The 20,065-nt window shown below is 51.6% G+C and overlaps 2 protein-coding genes across 2 annotated transcripts; one reads left to right on the top strand and one right to left on the bottom strand.

The window, feature by feature from the left end:
- The first annotated feature begins 9,300 nt into the window (after window positions 1-9,300).
- Window positions 9,301-16,499, top strand: EPOR (erythropoietin receptor). Its single transcript, XM_030820799.1, has 8 exons — window positions 9,301-9,641; window positions 10,501-10,636; window positions 11,635-11,810; window positions 11,892-12,049; window positions 12,530-12,683; window positions 12,768-12,855; window positions 14,926-15,013; window positions 15,109-16,499. The coding sequence occupies exons 1-8, from the start codon at window positions 9,527-9,529 to the stop codon at window positions 15,721-15,723; spliced, it is 1,530 nt and encodes a 509-aa protein (XP_030676659.1). The 5' UTR covers window positions 9,301-9,526; the 3' UTR covers window positions 15,724-16,499.
- A 1,067-nt stretch (window positions 16,500-17,566) lies between these two features.
- SWSAP1 (SWIM-type zinc finger 7 associated protein 1) lies at window positions 17,567-19,083 on the bottom strand. The gene is made up of 2 exons (XM_012509553.2): window positions 18,804-19,083; window positions 17,567-18,223 (listed from the first exon to the last, which is right to left on the bottom strand). The coding sequence occupies exons 1-2, from the start codon at window positions 19,050-19,052 to the stop codon at window positions 17,720-17,722; spliced, it is 753 nt and encodes a 250-aa protein (XP_012365007.2). The 5' UTR covers window positions 19,053-19,083; the 3' UTR covers window positions 17,567-17,719.
- Between the last annotated feature and the right edge of the window lie 982 nt (window positions 19,084-20,065).

Genomic DNA, 20,065 nt, shown 5'->3' on the forward strand with positions numbered 1-20,065 from the left:
GATCCTGTCTGGCTGGACACAGTGGCTCAGGAGGGTAATCCCAGTACTTTGGGAGGCTGAGGTAAGAGGATCGCGTAAGTTCAGGAGTTCGAGACCAGCCTGGGAAATACAGTGAGATCATGTCTCACTAAATAAATAAATAAAGGATCCTATCACACAAAGAGGGTTTAGTCCTTAAGTTCAGGAGTTCGAGACCAGCCTGGGCAATACAGTGAGATCACGTCTCACTAAATAAATAAAGGATCTTATCACAAAAAGAGTGTTTAGGACTTCCTTCCCCAACATTTTTGGGGTGATATGCCTCTTTTCTGATGTATATATGGGAGAGTGACTAACTGAAATTCCATCAGAATTAGAAACAAATAGCATCATTACCCATGAGTCAATAAGGGCTGTAAGGATGGGCCCTTTCACTTGCCCCCACCTTCTTCCTTTTCCCGTCACAGATAACCCCTCTGTGCAAAGAAGAGAAAAAGAAGTTGGGTGTGGTGGCTTACATCTGTAATCCCAGCACTTTGGGAGGCTAAGGTGGAAGGATTTTGAGCCCAGGAGTTTGAGACCAGCCTGGGCAACATGGTGAGACCCGATCTCTACAAAAAAATACAAAAATTGGCCGGGTGCAGTGGCTCACGCCTGTAATCCCAGCACTTTGGGAGGCTGAGGCGGGCGGATCACGAGGTCAGGAGATTGAGACCATCCTGGCTAACATGGTGAAACCCCGTCTCTACTAAAAATACAAAAAAATTAGCTGGGCATGGTGGCGGGCGCCTGTAGTCCCAGCTACTCGGGAGGCTGAGGCAGGAGAATGGCGTGAACCCGGGAGGTGGAGCTTGTAGTGAGCCGAGATCACACCACTGCACTGCAGTCTGGGCAACAGAGCGAGACTCCATCTCAAAAAAAAAAAAAAATTTTAGCCAGGTTTGGTGTCCTGCACCTGTTGTCTCAGCTACTCTGGAGGCTGAAGCATGAGGATCACTTGAGCCCAAGAGGTGGAGGTTGCAGTGAGTCTAGATTACTGCACTCCAGCCTAGATCACAGAGCAAGATCCTGTTTCAAAAAGCAAAAAAAGGGCCAGGCGAGGTGGCTCATACCTGTAATCCCATCATTTTGGGAGGCTGAGGTGGGTGGATCACTTGAGGTCAGGAGTTCAAGGTCAGCCTGGCCAACATGGTAAAACCCTGTCCCTACTAAAAAATATAAAACTTAGCTGGGCATGGTGGTGGGTGCCTGTAATCCCAGCTACTCAGGAGAATTGCTTGAATCCAGAAGGTGGAGGTTGCAGAAAACTGAGATCATGCCATTGCACTCCAGCCTGGGGGACACAGTGAGACTCCATCTCAAAAAAAAAAAAAAAAAAAAAAAAAAAAAAGTCTGGGCGCAGTGGCTCTAACACTTTGCAAGGGCAAGACGGGTGGATTGCTTGAAGCCAGGATTCCAAAACCAGCCTGGCCAACATGGTGAAACCCCATCTGTACTAAATATACAAAAAATTAGCCGGGCGTACTGGCAGGCTCTTGTAATCCCAGCTACTCGGTAGGCTGAGGCAGGATAATCACCTGAACCAGGCAGGCGGAGGTTGCAGTGAGTCGAGATCCGTCCACTGCACTCCAGACTGGGCAACAAGAGCAAAATTCCATCTGGAAAAAAAAAAAAAGAAAGAAAAGAAAAGAAAAAGAAAAAGATCGTGAGGATGAAAAGAGAGGAGTGATCTCTCTGTCAGCGTTGGAGTACAATAGAGAGGATGAAATGAGCTGTAGGATGAACTGCAACATAGTCACAGCAACAATAATATGCCCACTTATGAGCTCCTACTCAGCAGAGAACATCAGCTATGGTCTTTACATCTCATTGCACTAATCAGAGTTCTTTCTGTTGCAAGCAACCAAAAATCCAATTCAAACAGGCATGTGCAAAAAAGGAAATTTGTGGCTCATGCAATTGAAATGTCCAATGAGTAAGGCTTCAGGCACAGTTGCATCCAGGCACTCAAAAGATGTCATCAGGGTTTTCTTGCTGTCTCTTTGCTCTGATTTGCTCTGAGAATGAGATAGTCCATTGTCCCCCCAAATTTAATCACCTTCTTCTATGGTAATGGAACCACTGATTTTTAGCTGGCCTCCCAAAGTAAAAGCCATATTTCCCACCTCCTCTGCAGCAAGGTGTGGTCATATCTGGCCATTGGCTAAGTCTTGGCCAATAAGATACAAAGGGAAAGGATGTGAACAAATTTCAGAGCCTGCCCTTAAAGGGAAGCGGTGTGTCCTTCTTTTCCCCCTTTCCTCCCTCCTGCTGGTCGGAATGAAGATGTAGAGTGGATCATTCTGGATTAGGTGGTTCACACCCTCTGAATAGTTGAGCAACAAGCTAAAAGGAGCCTGGGCCTATGAGACCAGGGAGCTGCCATATTGGACTGTTGATACTTGGAGTGTTACATAACAGAGAAATAAATGTTTATCTTATTTAAGCCACTATTATTTGAGTTGCTGTTACAGTAGCCCAAAGAATATTTTATTTAATATAGCTCTACTCATAGCTGGGTGTGATGGCACACACCTGTAATCCCAGCTACTTGGGAGGCTGAGGCAAGAGAATTGCTTGAACCCGGAAGGCGGAGGTTGCAGTGAGCCGAGATCACGCCACTGCACTCCAGCCTGGGAGACAGAGCAAGACTCCATCTCTACAAAAAAAAAAAAAAAAAAAAATATATATATATATATATATATATAGCTCTACTCCAAGGCAGGCTCATACCTTGTGGAGGCATAGGCTTATATCCCAACGGCTCCCCCATCCCATGCAAGCAGAGCCCCTCCTTCCCATCAGCTCCAGCAAAAAGTCCCAGAGCAGGCGCCCATTGGGCCAATTTGTGTCATGTGTCCACCCCTAAGCCAATCACTGTGTTCAGGGGAATGAGATGTGCTGATTAGCCAGGCCTGGGTCCTGCACCCACCCTTTGAGCTGGCACAGAAGCTTTGAATCACAGGGGTGGAGCCTGGGAGAGTCCATAAGTGGACATTAAATGTGGGGGCTGTTATGAGGAGAAGGGGGAGTTCTGGTGAATGGGCAAAAAATAATCACTAGGTTTTCAAACATTATCCCTGGAGCAATAATGAGGAATGCCCAGGAATTATGTGGGTTGGGAGAAGAGATAGAGAAATTTAAGTATCATATAAGTTCTGATGAAAGACCAGTTACTAGCAGACAACATGCTTTTTTTTTTTGAGACAGAGTCTCGCTTTGTCACGCAGGCTGGAGTGCAATGGGGAGATCTTGGCTTACTGCAACCTCCGCCTCCCGGGTTCAAGCGATTCTCCTGTCTCAGCCTCTTGAGTAGGTAGGATAACAGGCGCGTGCCACCACGCCCGGCTAATTTTTGCATTTTTAGTAGAGACGGGGTTTCACCATTTTGATCAGACTGGTCTCAAACTCCTAGCTTCATGATCCACCTGCCTTGGCCTCCCAAAATGCTGGGATTACAGGCGTGAGCCACACCGTGTCTGGCCGCTCCTTTACAGGCTTTTTTTTTTAAAATTTTGGTCTTCTGTGAGTATTAAGACCTTAAGACTGGCCAGGCACAGTGGCTTATGCCGGTAATCCCAGCACTTTGTGAGGCCGTCAGGTGGATCACGAGGTCAGGAGTTCGAGACCAGCCTAACCAACATGGTGAAACCCCATCTCTACTAAAAATACAAAAATTGGGCCGGGCGCGGTGGCTCACGCCTGTAATCCCAGCACTTTGGGAGGCCGAAGCGGGCAGATCACGAGGTCAGGAGATCGAGACCATCCGGGCTAACACAGTGAAACCCCGTCTCTACTAAAAATACAAAAAATTAGCCTGCCGTGGTGGCAGACGCCTGTAGTCCCAGCTGCTAGAGAGGCTGAGGCAGGAGAATGGCGTGGACCCGGGAGGCGGAGCTTGCAGTGAGCTGAGATCACGCCACTGCACTCCAGCCTGGGCGACAGAGAGACTCTGTCTCAAAAAAAAAAATAAATAAATAAAAAATAAAAATAAAAATACAAAAATTAGCCAGGCGTGATGGCACACGCCTGTAATCCCAGCTACTCAGGAGAGTGAGGCAGGAGAGAATCGCTTGAACCCGGGAGTCAGAGGTTGCAGTGAGCCGAGATTGCACCACTGTACTCCAGCCTGGGTGACAAAGAGAGACTTTGTCTCAAAAAAAAAAAAAAAAAAAAAAAAAAAAAAGAAAAGAAATGAAAGACCTTAAGACAATTTGGATATTTTTTGCCCAAATGGGTATTTTTTTCCTCTGTCTCCCAAAGTGTTGGGATTACAGGCATGAGCCACCACACCCGGCCTCTTAAGATCATTTGGTTGTTAGTTCAACATCCTTCTTGAACTAGTTTAAGCAAATTGCTATACTTACTGAATGCTTATTGTATATCAAGAACTGTTTTAAGAACTTGACACAGGGGCCGGGTGTGGTGGCTCACACCTGTAATCCCAACACTTTGGGAGGCCGAGGCGGGCGGATCACCTGAGGTCAGGAGTTCGAGACCAGCCTCAACATGGAGAAACCCCGTCTCTATTAAAAATGCAAACTTAGCCGAGCGTGGTGGTACATGCCTGTAATCCCAGCTACTCGGGAGGCTGAGGCAGGAGAATCACTTGAACCTGGGAGGCGGAGGTTGCAGTGAGCCAAGATTGCGCCATTGCACTCTAGCCTGGGCAACAAGAGCGAAATTCCATCTCAAAAAAAGAAAAAAAAAAAAATTTGACACAATCTAATTTAATCCTTACCATAGCCCTATGGAGTAGACACTATTTTCACTTTATACGTTTTATTTATTTATTTATTTATTTATTTATTTATTTATTTATTTTTAGAGACAGTGTCTTGCTCTGTAACCAGACTGGAGTGCAGTGGTGCGATCATAGCTCACGGCAGCCTCGAACTCCTGGACTCAGGTGATCCTACTCAACCTCCTGAGTAGCTGGGACTACAGGCACATACCACCACACCAGGCTAATTTTTCTTCTTTTTTGTAGAGTCAGGGTCTTGCTATGTTGCCCAGGCTGGTCTCAAACTACTATCTTCAATTGATTCTTCTGCCTCGGCCTTCCAAAGTGCTGGAATTACAGGCATGAGCCACCATGTCTGGGCCAGAAGAGATACTTACCGTCCACTATTTTTTTTTTTTTTTTTTCGAGATGGGGTCTCACTCTGTCACACAGGCTGGAGTGCCGTGGTGTGAACATGGTTCACTGTAGCCTCCACCTCCTAGGCTCAATTAATCATCCCACTTCAGCCCCCTGAGTAGCTGAGACCACAGACGCATGCCACCTCGCCTGGCTAACTTAAAAACAAAGTTGGCCGGGTGCAATGGCTCACGCCTGTAATCCTAGCACTTTGGGAGGCTGAGGCGGGTGGATCACCTGAGGTCAGAAGTTCAAGACCAGCCTGGCCAACATGGTGAAACTCTGTCTCTACTAAAATACAAAAATTAGCGATGATGGGTGCCTATAATCCCAGCTACTCAGGATGCTGAGATGGGAAAATCACTTGAACCCAGGACACGGTGGTTCCAGTGAGCTGAGGTCGCACCACTGCACTCCAGCCTGGGCAGCGGAGCGAGACTCTGTCTCAAAAAAAGAAAAAAAAAAAAAGTTGGCTGGGCGTGGTGGCTCACACCTGTAATTCCAACATTCCAACACTTTGGGAGGCCAAGGCAGGCGCATCACCTGAGGTCAGGAGTTCGAGACCAGCCTGGCCAACATATAGCGAAACCCCATCTCTACTAAAAAAAAATACAAAAATTAGCTGGGCATGGTGGCACACATCTGTAGTCCCAGCTACTCGGGAAGATGAGGCAGGAGAATAGCTTGAACCCGGGAAACAGAGGTTGCAGTGAACCGAGATGGCGCCATTGCACTCCAGCTTGGGTGACAGAGAAAGACTCCGTCTCTCAAACAAACAAACAAACAAACAAAAAATGTTTTGTAGAGACGGGATCTCACTCTGTCACCCAGGCTGGATTGCAGCAGCATGAACATGGTTCACTGCAGCCTACACCTTCTGGGCTCAAGTGATCCTCCCACCTCAGCCTCCCGAGTAGCTAGGACCACAGATGTGTGCCACCTCATCTGGCTTACTTAAAAAAACAAAAAACAAACAAACAAACAAAAAAACGTGTTTTATAGAGACGAGGTCTCACCATGTCAGCCAGGCTTCAGGCAAGAGAGGGTTAAGTAACTTACTCAAGGTCCCATGGTAAGCGGGTGCTGTTCAAATATTGATCCAACTCCAGAAGACATGCATTTAACTCTGGGGCCGGTTTGCCATTCATAACAATTTATTGTGACCAAAGTTATGAAACAGGTGTCCGTCTTGTTTCTTCTGCCTCCCTCTCACATACATGCACAGTCTAAATATCAATTTCCTGAGGAAGAGATTTGCATTGACTTCCGTTTTTTAAAAGTGCAGGGTTACACAGGCACAGTTGTACCCAGTGGCTAACACGAGATCAGCTGTTTCTCTACCTCTCTCAGCTTGATTTTCTCTACATCTCTAATCTTTTACTCCACAAAATATTTCTTGAGCTTCTACTGTGTGCCAGGCCCTGTTCTATATGCTAGGGATACAGCAAAGAACAAAAGGGTAAAAATAAATCCCTGCCTGAGGCTGGGTGCGGTGGCTCATGCCTGTAATCCCAGCACTTTGGGAGGCCAAGGCGGGCAGATCACAAAGCCAGGAGTTCGAGACCAGCCTGGCCAACATGGTGAAACCCCGTCTCTACTAAAAATACAAAAAAATAGCCGGGCGTGGTGGCGGGTGCCTGTAATCCCAGCTACTCGGGAGGCAGAGGCAGGAGAATCACTTGAACCCAGGAGGCGGAGGTTACAGTGAACCAAGATCATGCCATTGTACTGCAGCCTGGGCAACAAGAGCGAGACTCCACAAAAAAAAAAAAAAAAAAAAAAAATCCCTGGCCGGGCTCAGTGACTCACGCCAGTAATCCCAGCACTTTGGGAGGCTGAGGCGGGGGAATCACTTGAGGTCAGGAGCTCGAGACAAGCCTGGCCAACACAGCAAAACCCCGTTTCAACTAAAACTACAAAAATTAGCTGGGTGTGGTGGCACACACCTGTAGTCCCAACTACTCTGGAGGATGAGGAAGAAGAATCGATTGAATCCAGGAGGCGAAGGCTGCAGTGAGCCAAGATTGTGCCATTGCACTCCAACCTGGGTGACAGAGCGAGACACCATCTAAAAAGAAAAAAATCCCTGTTTTCATGGAGTAGTAAGGGCAGTGAATCAATAACAAAACATCAAATACACGTCAGGTGACAATGAGCACATTGGCTGCAAACAAAAACAAAAAACCCACCTGCTTAATAGCAACAGGGTGGGAGTATTGCTATTTTATTTTTATTTATTTATTTATTTATTTTATTTATTTATTTATTTTTGAGACAGAGTCTCGCTCTGTTGCCCAGGCTGGAGTGCAGTGGCGTGATCTTGGTTCACTGCAAGCTCCACCCCCCGGGTTCACGCCATTCTCCTGCCTCAGCTTCCCGAGTAGCTGGTACTACTGGCGCGTGCCACCACGCCTGGCTAATTTTTTCTATTTTTAGTAGAGACAGTGTTTCACCGTGTTAGCCAGGATGGTCTCCATCTCCTGATCTTGTGATCCACCTGCCTCAGCCTCCCAAAGTGCTGGGATTACAGGCGTGAGCCCACTGTGCCTGGCCTATTTATTTTTTTGAGGCAGAGTTTCATTCTTGTTGCCCAGCCTGGAGTGCAATGGTGCGATCTCAGCTCACTGCAACTTCTGCCTTCCGGTTTCAAGCAATTTTCCTGCCTCAGCCTCCTGAGTAGCTGGGATTACAGGCACCCGCCACCACGCTCGACTTTTCTTTTTTTTTTTTTTTTGAGAGGGAGTCCCACTCTGTCACCAGGCTGGAGTGCAGTGGCACAATCTCGGCTCACTGAAACCTCCGGCTCCTAGGTTCAAGCGATTCTCCTGCAGCCTCCCAAGTAGCTGGGATTACAGGCATGCAGCACCACGCCCAGCTAATTTTTGTATTTTTGGTAGAGACAGGGTTTTACCATGTTGGCCAGGATGGTCTTGATCTCTTGACCTCGTGATCTGCCCACCTCGGCCTCCCAAAGTGCTGGGATTACAGGCGTGAGCCACTGCACCCAGCCTACGCCTGGCTAATTTTTGTATTTTTAGTAGAGATGTGGTTTCGCCATGTTGGCCAGGCTGGTCTCGAACTCCTGACCTCATGATCCACCTGTCTCGGCCTCCCAAAGTGTTGGGATTACAGGTATGAGCCACTGCGCCCAGCCAATTATTATTATTTTTTGAGATGGAGTCTCACTCTGTTGCCCAGGCTGGAGTGCAGTGGCATGATCTTGGCTCACTGCAATCTTCATCTCCCAGATTGAAGCAGTTCTCATGCCTCAGCCTCCTGAGTAGCTGGGATTACAGGCACACGCCACCACACCTGGCTAATTTTTGTATTTTTAGTAGAGATGGGATTTCACCATGTTGGCAAGGCTGGTCTGGAACTCCTGACCTCAAGTGATTTGCTTGCATCGGCCTCCCAAAGTGCTGGGATTATAGGCATGAGCCACTGGGCCCAGCCCAAGAGAATAAAAATGTGGGTGGTAAAAATTTTTTTCCCAAAAATTCATAAATGAAAATCTCACATATTATGCATACTGTCCAGAAGCATGGCCTAGCACTGTGCAAACACTCAACTGCTGGTCGTTGTAAGGATTATTATTGGCCGGCTTCAGTGGCTCATGCTGGTATTCCCAGCACATTGGGAGATGGAGGCTGGAGGATTGCTTAAGTCCAGGATTTCAAGACCAGCCTGGACAACATAGTGGGATCCCATCCCTACAAAGAATTTTAAAAATTAGCCAGGTGCGGTGGGCAGATTGCTTCAGTCCAGAGGCTGCAGTGAGCTATGATTGTGCCACTGCACTCCAGCCTGGGTGACAGAGCAACACCCTGACTGAGACAGAGAGAGACAGGGAAGGAAGGAAGGAAGGAAGGAAGGAGAGAGAGAGAGAAAGAGAGAGAGAGAGAGAGAGAAAATAATTTTTATTTATTTCCAGGCTGGGAAGAGATGCTGATTTCTGCAATAAAATCAGTAGATACATTTTTTGGAATGTTCGCTATGTGCCAGGCTAGATTTTACAGATGAGAAGTCTGAAGCTCAGGTAAGGTAAGTCACCTGTCCAGGGCCACATAGGAAAAAAAAAAGTGTGTCTGAAGCCAGAACGGGAACTGTTGCAGCCCAACTCCTTCCCCTGCCCCCAAGCGGCCTCTGGGCTCGGGAAGGGCCCCTGCCTCCTCCCGCCAGGCACTTATCTCTACCCAGGCTGAGTGCTGGCCCCGCCCCCTCGGGGATCTGCCACTTAGAGGCGCCTGGTCGGGAAGGGCCTGGTCAGCTGCGTCCGGCGGAGGCAGCTGCTGACCCAGCTGTGGACTGTGCCAGGGGTGGGGGACGGAGGGGCAGGAGCCCTGGGCTTCCCGTGGCGGGGGCTGTATCATGGACCACCTCGGGGCGTCCCTCTGGCCCCAGGTCGGCTCCCTTTGTCTCCTGCTCGCTGGGGCCGCCTGGGCGCCCCCGCCCAACCTCCCGGACCCCAAGTTCGAGAGCAAAGGTAAGGATGAGCTGCGTGTGGACCCCTACACTGGAGCCTGCAGGACCATACTGGGGCCTGAACTCCCAGCCTAGGTCCTGGGGGTCATGCCTGTTTCTGGACTTCCTGACCGGGTCCTGGGGGCCAAGCTGGCATCTGAACCCTTAGACTGGGTCCTGGATGGGTGGGGGGCGGGGTGGGGTATGTTAGGATCCAAGACTACTGATCGCGTCCCGGGGAAGAGCTAGAGTGGGCTTAAGGTTCCCGTTTTACCTTTTCAGGGAGTCTGGGACATGCTAAATCCTAAGGGGGCAGACTTGGTGCTAAGGTCCCTGGGGGGTGGGGACCAAGCCGACCCTCCCTAGGGGAGGGAGGATAAAGCCCGGGTCCGAGTTACAGGGGCCAAGCCACAGGCTACTGTAAACACGGTTTGTGTGAGGGCGCCAGATCACTTGCCCGGCCCGGTGGAGGGAGGGAGGCGGGGGGCACGGTTGGCGCTATCGGTTGGCGGGGAGCCTGCCGGGGCAGATAGGGGGCCCGCTTCTCCGCACACACCCCCAGCTGCGCGCGTGTCCTAGGCTGGGGCGGGGCTGGCAGTCCCGAGCTCGAGGTCTTGAACGCCGCGCCCAGCTCAGTGGCCGCAGCGTGGGCAGGTGTACGCGAGTGGTGACGGCGGGGGACAGTAAGGCGAGCAATTTGCCCCTGGGAATTAGGGGGGCACCACCTCTGCGGACCCCTCCAAGGGCCCCGCTTGGAGAGATGGCAGGGCGGGGCTTTTTTCTTATCGGGTCCGCCCAGGCTGCGGGAGGGAAGAGGAGGGGGCTGTCTCCCGAGGATAGAGTTCAGACCCCCATGCCCTTCCTTTGTCGCCCCTCCCCAGCGGCCTTGCTGGCTGCCCGCGGGCCCGAAGAGCTTCTGTGCTTCACTGAGCGGTTGGAGGACTTGGTGTGTTTCTGGGAGGAAGCGGCGAGCGCTGGGGTGGGCCCGGGAAACTACAGCTTCTCCTACCAGCTCGAGTGAGTCCGATCCGGCGGGCGCCTCCATGGGCTGAGGGAGGGGGTGGGGCAGAGCTCCCTGGAGGTCGTAGCCTCGTATGTCCCCTGCTGTTTGAGGCCCGACGGCGCCTCCAGTCGTGGTCACTGGAGGGAAACCTGCGGGTCCAGGGCTGGCACGCCCCCTATGGGCCGGGGCGCGAACACTCCCGCGATCACCGCTGGAACGCGACCCCAAACATCAGGCTGGGAATACAACGCCTCCAAATAGAGGGTAAGGCGTTACTACGTCGGGGCTGGGACGCCTTCTCGAGGTAGTATCCAAAAGGAGGCCAGCAGTGGCTCATGCCTGTAATCCCAACTCTTTGGAAGGTCGAGGCGGAAGAACTGCTTGAGCCCAGGAGTTCAAGACCAGCCTGGGCAACACAGCGAGATCTCCGTCGCTTAAAAAATTTCACTGGGCGCAGTGGCTCACCCCTGTAATCTCAGCACTTTGGGAGGCTGAGGCGGGCGGATCACCTGAGGTCGGGAGTTTCAGACCAGCCTGGCCAACATGGAGAAACTCTATCTCTATTAAAAATACAAAATTAGCCGGGCGTGGTGGCGCATGCCTGTGATCCCAGCTACTCGGGAGGCTGAGGCAGGAGAATCACTTGAACCCGGGAGGCGGAGGTTGCGGTGAGCCGAGGTAGCGCCATTGCATTCCAGCCTGGGCAACAAGAGCGAAACTCCGTCTCAAAAAAAAAAAAAAGCCAGGCGTGGCGCGTGCCTGTGGTCTCAACTACTTGGGAAGCTGGGGTAGGAGGATCCCTTAAGCCCCAGAATTTGAGGCTGCAGTGAGCCATGATCGCGCCACTGCACTCCAGCCTGGGCGACGAAGGAAGACCTTGTCACACACACACACACACAAGGCTAGACCTTGTGTCACACATACACACAGCCCCCCACAGGCCGGGCAATGCCAACTCCCCGGTCCCCCCTCCCAACCTGCTCCCTTCCCTCCCGGGTCCCTGGGCGCATAGGGATGAGCCATGGAAGCTGTGTCGCCTGCACCAGGCTCCCACGGCTCGTGGTGCGGTGCGCTTCTGGTGTTCGCTGCCTACAGCCGACACGTCGAGCTTCGTGCCCCTAGAGTTACGCGTCACAGCAGCCTCCGGCGCTCCGCGATATCACCGTGTCATCCACATCAATGAAGTAGGTAAGTGCCCCGGGAATGGAGGAGTGGTCGGAGGAGAGGGGTCTCAGTCCTCGCCCACCTGACCAACCCCCATGCCTGCAGTGCTCCTGGACGCCCCCGTGGGGCTGGTGGCGCGGTTGGCTGACGAGAGCGGCCACGTAGTGTTGCGCTGGCTCCCGCCGCCTGAGACACCCATGACGTCCCACATCCGCTACGAGGTGGACGTCTCTGCCGGCAACGGCGCAGGGAGCATGCAGAGGGTGAGGCCAGCCCCTACGGCCCAGCCCCCAAAGCTCTACTGACTACGGCCCAGCCACGCCTCTCGAGGTCGCGCCCGGTGCCGCCTTCAGGGCCGGTCCGTGACATCCCACATCCCATTACCCTGGTGCTGAAGACCGTTCCACGCCCACAGACACTCCCCCTTTCCTAATGTCCTCGCAAGCCTGCTGAACCCCAACTTCTTCTCCCTCCAGCCCGTAACCCTAGACCCCTTTAGCGCCCGGCTCCCTCTACGCATGCTAGCCCAGTTATTAAATTGTCCGGGTCCCGCCCCTTGGTACCAGAGACTCTCTCTGATTGGCCCTGAGCTTCCTTGGGCTCCTCCCCCTACTCTTATTGGTCCCATTGCAATTCCAGGGCACCGTTTTCCTTTCTCCTGATTGGCTCAGTTCCACCAGGGCCCGCCCCCACGTGATCTATTTTTGTCTGCCACGCCTCCCTTGCCCTGGTTCCGCCCCCAGGTGGAGATCCTGGAGGGTCGCACCGAGTGTGTGCTGAGCAACCTGCGGGGCCGGACGCGCTACACCTTCGCCGTCCGCGCGCGTATGGCTGAGCCGAGCTTCGGCGGCTTCTGGAGCGCCTGGTCGGAGCCTGTGTCGCTGCTGACGCCTAGTGGTGAGGCCCCAGGCCGGGGTGTAGGAGGAGCCGGGGCGAATCACGGGGCAAGCCCACCGCCCTGACCTCCTCTCCGCCTCTTAGACCTGGACCGCCTTATCCTGACGCTCTCCCTCATTCTCGTGCTCATCCTGGTGCTGCTGACCGTGCTCGCGCTGCTCTCCCACCGCCGGTGAGCTCCCCATTTGGGCGCTGGGCCCAGACTCCTCCCCGCCAACGGTCTTCTTTCACTATGGAAACCTAGGCTCACAGAGAGACACGCACTTGCCCAAGGTCACGCAGTAAGGATTCACGTCAGTGGCAGGGCTGGGATGCATGCCAGACTAGACCCAGACTCTCCGTTAACATTTTCTGCTCTTAGGGACTTTCACCTGATTTTCCTTCTACATCAGGGGCTGCCATTTCTTGGGTAGCTCCTTTCCCCAGTGTCATCACCTTTGTAAAATCAACTAGATGGATTTAGTGAAAGAATTTAAGCCCCTGAATGCCTCCCCACCCCTGCGGTCAAGCTCCTCACACACTATGATCAGACCAGCCATTCTGAGGTACTTGTAATTCCAAGTACACACTAGGTGATTTCACACCCCCAAGCTTTTGCCCATGCTGTTCCCTCTGCCTGGAATGCCCTTCCTGCCTTGTCTGCTAAGCAATCTTCTAGTTGTCTTTCATGGCCCTGTTCATTTACTTGGTTGGAAAATACATACAGAGTGCCAAACATGTGCCAGGCACTGGAGAAAGAATGGAGAACAAGCTAGACCCTGACCACAAGTCCCTGACCTTGTGGATCTCAAGTCAACAAACAAGGGACCCAAGAAATATTTGATGATAAATTGTAATGAGTGATATCACAGAAACAAACAGGATGTGGTGACATGACAGGATGGTCAGGGAAGGCCTCCAGGAGGAGGTGACATCAGAGTGGAAACCTGAAGATTGGAAGGAAGCAGCCGCTTGAAAAGTGGGGAGAAGAAACAGCAAGTGCAAAGGCCCTGAGGTGGGAATGAGATTGGAACATTCAGCCAGCTTCAAGAATTGCCACATGGCATGGCCGGGCACGGTGCTGTAATCCCAGCACTTTGGGATGCCGAGGCAGGCAGATCACCTGAGGTTGGGAGTTCGCGACCAGCCTGACCAACATGGAGAAACCCCATCTCTACTAAAAATACAAAATTAGCCAAGCGTGGTGGCACATGCCTGTAATCCCAGCTACTTGGGAGGCTGAGGCAGGAGAATTGCTTGAACCCGGGAGGTGGAGGTTGCAGGTGAACCGAGATTGTGCCATCACACTCCAGCCTGGGCAACAAGAGTGAAACTCCATCTCAAAAAAAAAATAATAATTGCCACATGGCTAGAGTAGTATGTAAGGGGGTGTGGCAGATATTGAGATGAGGGAGGTGACGGGGGTCATATAATGCAGGGCCTTCTGCAGGGTGGTGGGGAGGAGTTTGGATTTTCTTTTTTTGAGACAGAGTCACTGTTGTCACCCAAGCTGGAGTGCAGGGCAGCAGTCTTGGCTCACTGCAATCTCTGCCTCCCAGGTTCAAGTGATTCTCCTGCCTCAACCGCCTGAGTAGCTGAGATTACAGGCATGCATGCCCGGCTAATTTTGTAGTTTTAGTAGAGAGGGGGTTCCACCATGTTGGCCAGGCTGGTCTTGAACTCCTGACCTCAGGTGATCTGCTCACATTAGCCTCTCTCAAAGTGCTGGGATTATAGGTGTGAGCCACCGTGCCCAGCTTGGATTTTATCCTGAATGCCTTCTCTCATTACCCCAGAAGGTAACATAATATTTATCTATGAAGTGACATCATGGACCTCCTGGAAAAATCTGGGCCAGGGTTTTGGGTTTATTTTTTTTTTAGAGATGGGGTCTCACTATGTTTCCCAGGCTGATCTTGAACTCCTGGGTTCAAGTGATCCTCCCACCTCACCCTCCCAAAGTACTGGGATTATAGTGCTGGTGTAAACCACTGCACCTGGCCATGGCCAGGATTAAAGGGAGAATGACTAATGTATATTGAACTCCTATGTACCCTTCAATACCCTGTTCCATTTACCCTTTTGTAGGGCCTTGCTAATGCTTCAGCCAAAACCCCTGTCCCCCAGCCCTGATGTACTCCTCTGCCTCCATTGTGATCACAGGGACCAAGAGTATCTGTGCCCCTATGACTGGGAGTGAAGGGGGTATTGGTGAGTATTCAATGAGTCATATCTATGTAACTATTTCTATTGGCTTCAACAGGGCTCTGAAGCAGAAGATCTGGCCTGGCATCCCGAGCCCAGAGAGCGAGTTTGAAGGCCTCTTCACCACCCACAAGGGTAACTTCCAGGTAGGTGGCCTGGTTGTCCCCTCAGTGCCTGGGCTTCCCTGCTTCTTGCAGCCAAACTGCAGGCCTCTCTGAGCAGGTTGGTGCTATTTCTTCAGCTGTGGCTGTACCAGAATGATGGCTGCCTGTGGTGGAGCCCCTGCACCCCCTTCACAGAGGACCCACCTGCTTCCCTGGAAGTCCTCTCAGAGCGCTGCTGGGGGACGACGATGCAGGCAGTGGAGCTGGGGACAGATGATGAGGGCCCCCTGCTGGAGCCGGTGGGCAGTGAGCATGCCCAGGATACCTATCTGGTGCTGGACAAATGGTTGCTGCCCCAGAACCCGCCCAGTGAGGACCTCCCAGGGCCTGGTGGCAGTGTGGACTTAGTGGCCATGGATGAAGGCTCAGAAGCATCCTCCTGCTCATCTGCTTTGGCCTCGAAGCCCAGCCCAGAGGGAGCCTCTGCTGCCAGCTTTGAGTACACTATCCTGGACCCCAGCTCCCAGCTCTTGCGTCCATGGACACTGTGCCCTGAGCTGCCCCCTACCCCACCCCACCTAAAGTACCTGTACCTTGTGGTATCTGACTCTGGCATCTCAACTGACTACAGCTCAGGGGACTCCCAGGGAGCCCAAGGGGGCTTATCCGATGGCCCCTACCCCAACCCTTATGAGAACAGCCTTATTCCAGCCACTGAGCCTCTGCCCCCCAGCTATATGGCTTGCTCTTAGGACACCAGGCTGCAGATGATCAGGGATCCAATATGACTCAGAGAACCAGTGCAGACTCAAGACTTACTGAACATGGATGGCGAGGCCTCTCTCAGGAGCAGGGGCATTGCTGATTTTGTCTGCCCAATCCATCCTGCTCAGGAAATCACAACCTTGCAGTATTTTTAAATATGTATAGTTTTTTTTGTATCTATATATATATATATACACACATATGTATGTAAGTTTTTCTACCATGATTTCTACAAACACCCTGTAAGTCCCATCTTCCCCTGGGCATAGGCCATAGGGGTAGAAGTTAAAATTCTTGAGCTTATTCAGAAGCTGGATCTGCAATCTGAATGCTATTCATAACATAACAAAATAGTATGTTAAACAGCTCTTAAATCTTAGTGGCTTACCACATTAAATGATTTCTCTCTCCTAACTCAGCTCAAATGGGCAGCCATCTATGGGATGAGTCAGAGGTTCAGACTCTTCCAGTCTGTAGCTCTACCTTCTCTTAGGTACTTAGATGGATCCCCTATTCTACAAACTGCCAGTCAGCAAGGGAAGAAAAAGGGCAGCAATGACCCTCAATGGGCCATTTGAGGGATCTGGCCTGGAAATGTGCTTCCTCTCTTCTTCTCACACCTCATTGGCTGGAAACAGTCACATGACCCCAGTCACATGAAAGGCCGGTGTTTAGCTGTACACCCAGGAAGAACAAAGCTGTTTAAGGGCCTCTAGCTAGTCTCTGCCACTAATAATAATAACAACAATAATTCTGAATCAGGCCATGTTCTAAGAAAGGACTCTGATGACACTTGGTGTCAACAAGTAACTCAATAGTTTTGCTTTAACTACTTTTTTTTTTTTTTTTTTTTTTTTTTTCTGAGACAGGGTCTCACTCTGTTGCATAGGCTGGAGCCCAGTAGCTCAAACATGGTTCGCTGCAGCCTCGACCTCCTGGGCTCAGGCGATCCTCCTGCCTCAGCTTTTGAGTAGCTGGGACTACTGGCGTGCACCACCAAGCCTGGCTGATTTTTTTTTTTTTTTTTTTTTTTGAGAGGGAGTCTTGTCTCCATCACCCAGGCTGGAGTGCAGTGGCTTGATCTCAGCTCACTGCAACGTCTGCCTCCTGGGTTCAAGCAATTCTTCTGTCTCAGCCTCCCAAGTAGCTGGGATTACAGGTACATGCCACCATGCCTGGCTAAATTTTGTATTTTTAGTAAAGACGGGGTTTCACCATGTTGGCCGGGCTGACCTCGAACTCCTGACCTCAGGTGATCCACCTGTCTCGGCCCCTAAAAACACACACACGTACCAGGGCATGTGTGCAGGAATGTTCGTAGCAGTAAATAAGGCAATGATGAAGAAATCAGGGTATAGTCACCCATGGAATTATATGCAATATGGAAAAAGGAATGAACTAAAAAAATGTAGATGAATCTTAGTAACAACGTTGAGTGCAAAAAGAAGGAAGTCTCAGAAGATTATGTTTATCATGAAACTTTTTTTTTTTTTTTTGAGATGGAGTCTCTTGCTTTGTCGCCCAGGCTGGAGTGTAGTGGCACAATCTCGGCTCACTGCAACCTCCGCCTCCTGGGTTCAACCGATTCTCTTGCCTCAGCCTCCCGAGTAGCTGGGACTACAGGCACCTGCCACCACACCCAGCTAATTTTTTTTGTACTTTTAGTTGATACAGGGTTTCATCATGTTGGGCAGGCTGGTCTCCAACTCCTGAACCTCTGGTGATCTGACCACCTCAGCCTCCCAAAGTGCTGGGAATACAGGCGTGAGCCACCACGCCTGGCCTGAAGCTCTTTTTATAAAGTTTAAAGCAACAAAACTAAACAACATATTGATTGGGTACAATATATACAAGATAATGCTACACTTTTAAAAGAGAAAAAGCACTTTACATTGTTTAGGTCTTTGGATCTGCATATGTCCCTGAGGTAAGTATTCCAGCCATGGGAAACTGAAGCACAGAGAGGTGGTCACCCACCAAAGCTCAGGGCTGGCCTCCAGAGCTTGAACCCTTGCCTGAGCTGGGGTCACCAGCCTGGGTGGGCCACGGAGCGATCATCATTTCTCCATCTGCTCGGAAAGTCACCCACCACTCTGTTCTGGGGCCCAGCCCTCCTGGCTCCAGGCAGGCTCGGAGGCCGTGCTCTCCTGGACCTGGTGCATCTGGCTGCAGCCAGCACTGGGCAGGAAAATACCGCTGGAGCAGTGCCAGGTGCAGGACGTCCCCACTATCTGCCTCCTCCTGGGTCTGGAGGGCCACCATGAGCCCACAGTCCCGGCCAGGCCCAAGCTGGTGGCTGAAGTGGGCAGCTGTGTCTAGAAGTAAGGCAATGAGGTAGGCGGCTTCCTGGGGCTCTGGGTCTTCCGCTAGGTACTCTTCTAGGCCGTCGAGCAGCAGAAGGGAGGGGGCTGGCCCCGGGGCCTCATGGGCAGAGCACAGGAGCCGAAAAAGCTCTCGGGTTGAGGGTGGGTACTGGAAGCGGATCTTCTAGAAAGAGAAACAGAAGGAAAGGGCCGGATTCAGCATAGGAAGCCAGACTCCGCAAAAGTAACCCTGCCTCCTTGCATACTTTCCTTGGTTCCAGGATGAACCAGCTCAGAGCTGTTAAATATTCTTGTATTCGCCCCTTTTTCCAGCACTCATCACTACCGAGTATTAGTTGAGGGCAAGCCATTTTTGCTTGTTTGTTTTTGGCCAAATCTCTAGCGCAATTTTTCCACGGAAAACCCTTCCCCAGCATTCTCGGTCTGACCTCATCCTTCACACTAACAGGAACCAACTCAGGTCCAGAATGGACCCAAGCTTAGCCCCGCCCCTTGATGGGCCTGACTTCACCCTCTGGGCACCGCCTATTGCTAACACCGCCCATCATTGGATGGGCTCTCACTTCAATCTTAACTAAGCTCCGCGTGGTGCCACTCCTCACTCCGCCTGCCTGACTCCGACCCGTCGTGGCTGCCCTGGCTTGCCCTTCCACCGTCCTCTCCATTGGCTTGTCTACCTGTCACTCAATATCCCGGATCTACTCCACCATTGGCTAGAACGCCTCTGCTCCCACCCCGGTTACCTGGAGTCTCATTGGGTCTAGAGTCGTTCCGGTCCCGCGGGGCAGGCTTTGAAGAGGCCTTCGTGTCAGGAAGAGTACTGGACCTTGGCCCTCCCCCGCCGCCTCTAGAGCCGCAGCAAATAGCAGCGCTGTTTTTCCAGATCCTGGTGTACCGAGCAGCAGCAAAGGCGGTCCAGCGGCAGGCGTGTTCTCCTCCCCGGACCAGACCGCACAGCCCCTGGTTAGCACCCGCCTCAGCGTCTCCGCCATTCGCCGCGTAGCTCTGACCAATCGGTGGCTCGTTCCCAGCCTTAGTCCCGTCCAAGCCGTGGCCGCATTGGTACAGTTCACTTAGTTTCACTATTGGTGTAGGAATCTGTCCATCAAAACTCGATTCCTCTGGTGAATGGACAAATGGTTAGAACCTATGCGGAGGAATGGGTGCATTCGAGGGAAATAGGGAAATAAGACCCTTCCCTGAGGGAGGCTCCTGGGGGAACCAGCACGAATACTATTATTGTCAGCTAATCAGACAAATATAAGGGTTGAGAGTTGGAGGAGTAGACCAGAATGAGTGACATATTATTTAAAGTCTCCTAGCCTCAGTTTGCCCTGCTGTAAAATGGGGCTTATGATATCTCAGAGGAGTATTGTGATCGGCATGTATTTGTGTGTGGTTTTGCTGATGTCATCCAATGGCAACTGAGAGTTGGAGAGGGGGATGAGCTGTGTGCTTGTCTTTCTGTGCACCTGAGTATGGGCAGGAGTGTGTGTCTGAGGACACAGGCTCATGGACACTCGTGTGCAAGACATCAACAGCCATCCCCGAAAGTCTGTGAGATGAAGGCTCTCAACTTACTTCCTCACTGGCTAAGGGGTTCTGTGGGGCCGCCTTTGTGGTACGGGGGGAAGGCAGGACCGCAGGACAAAGAAGGGAGCAGGAGAGATAAAGAGACAGGAGCTGGGAAGACTGAAGGAGAGATACAGCAGGGACATTGTTTGTCTTTGTTCACTTCTGTTCTCCAGTACCCAGAATAGCACCTAGCACATTTGTAGGTTCTCAAATACATGCTCGTTAAGACAATGAAGGAAGGGAGGTGGGATTGATGAGAAACAGGGAGAAAGGGAGGAACAAAGTGAATGATCGTGATCCCTGGCTGGATCTTCTCACCCAGACTTCGCCCCAGAGCTGCCACTCACGCCCGTGTTGCCCTGGCAACCATGTCTCCTGGTAACTCCAAAGTGGTGCCGTTGCCTGGAGACCCAGGGGCAGGAAGAAAGTG

Source organism: Nomascus leucogenys, chromosome 10 (genome assembly GCF_006542625.1).
Source record: "Nomascus leucogenys isolate Asia chromosome 10, Asia_NLE_v1, whole genome shotgun sequence".
NCBI lineage: Eukaryota > Metazoa > Chordata > Mammalia > Primates > Hylobatidae > Nomascus > Nomascus leucogenys.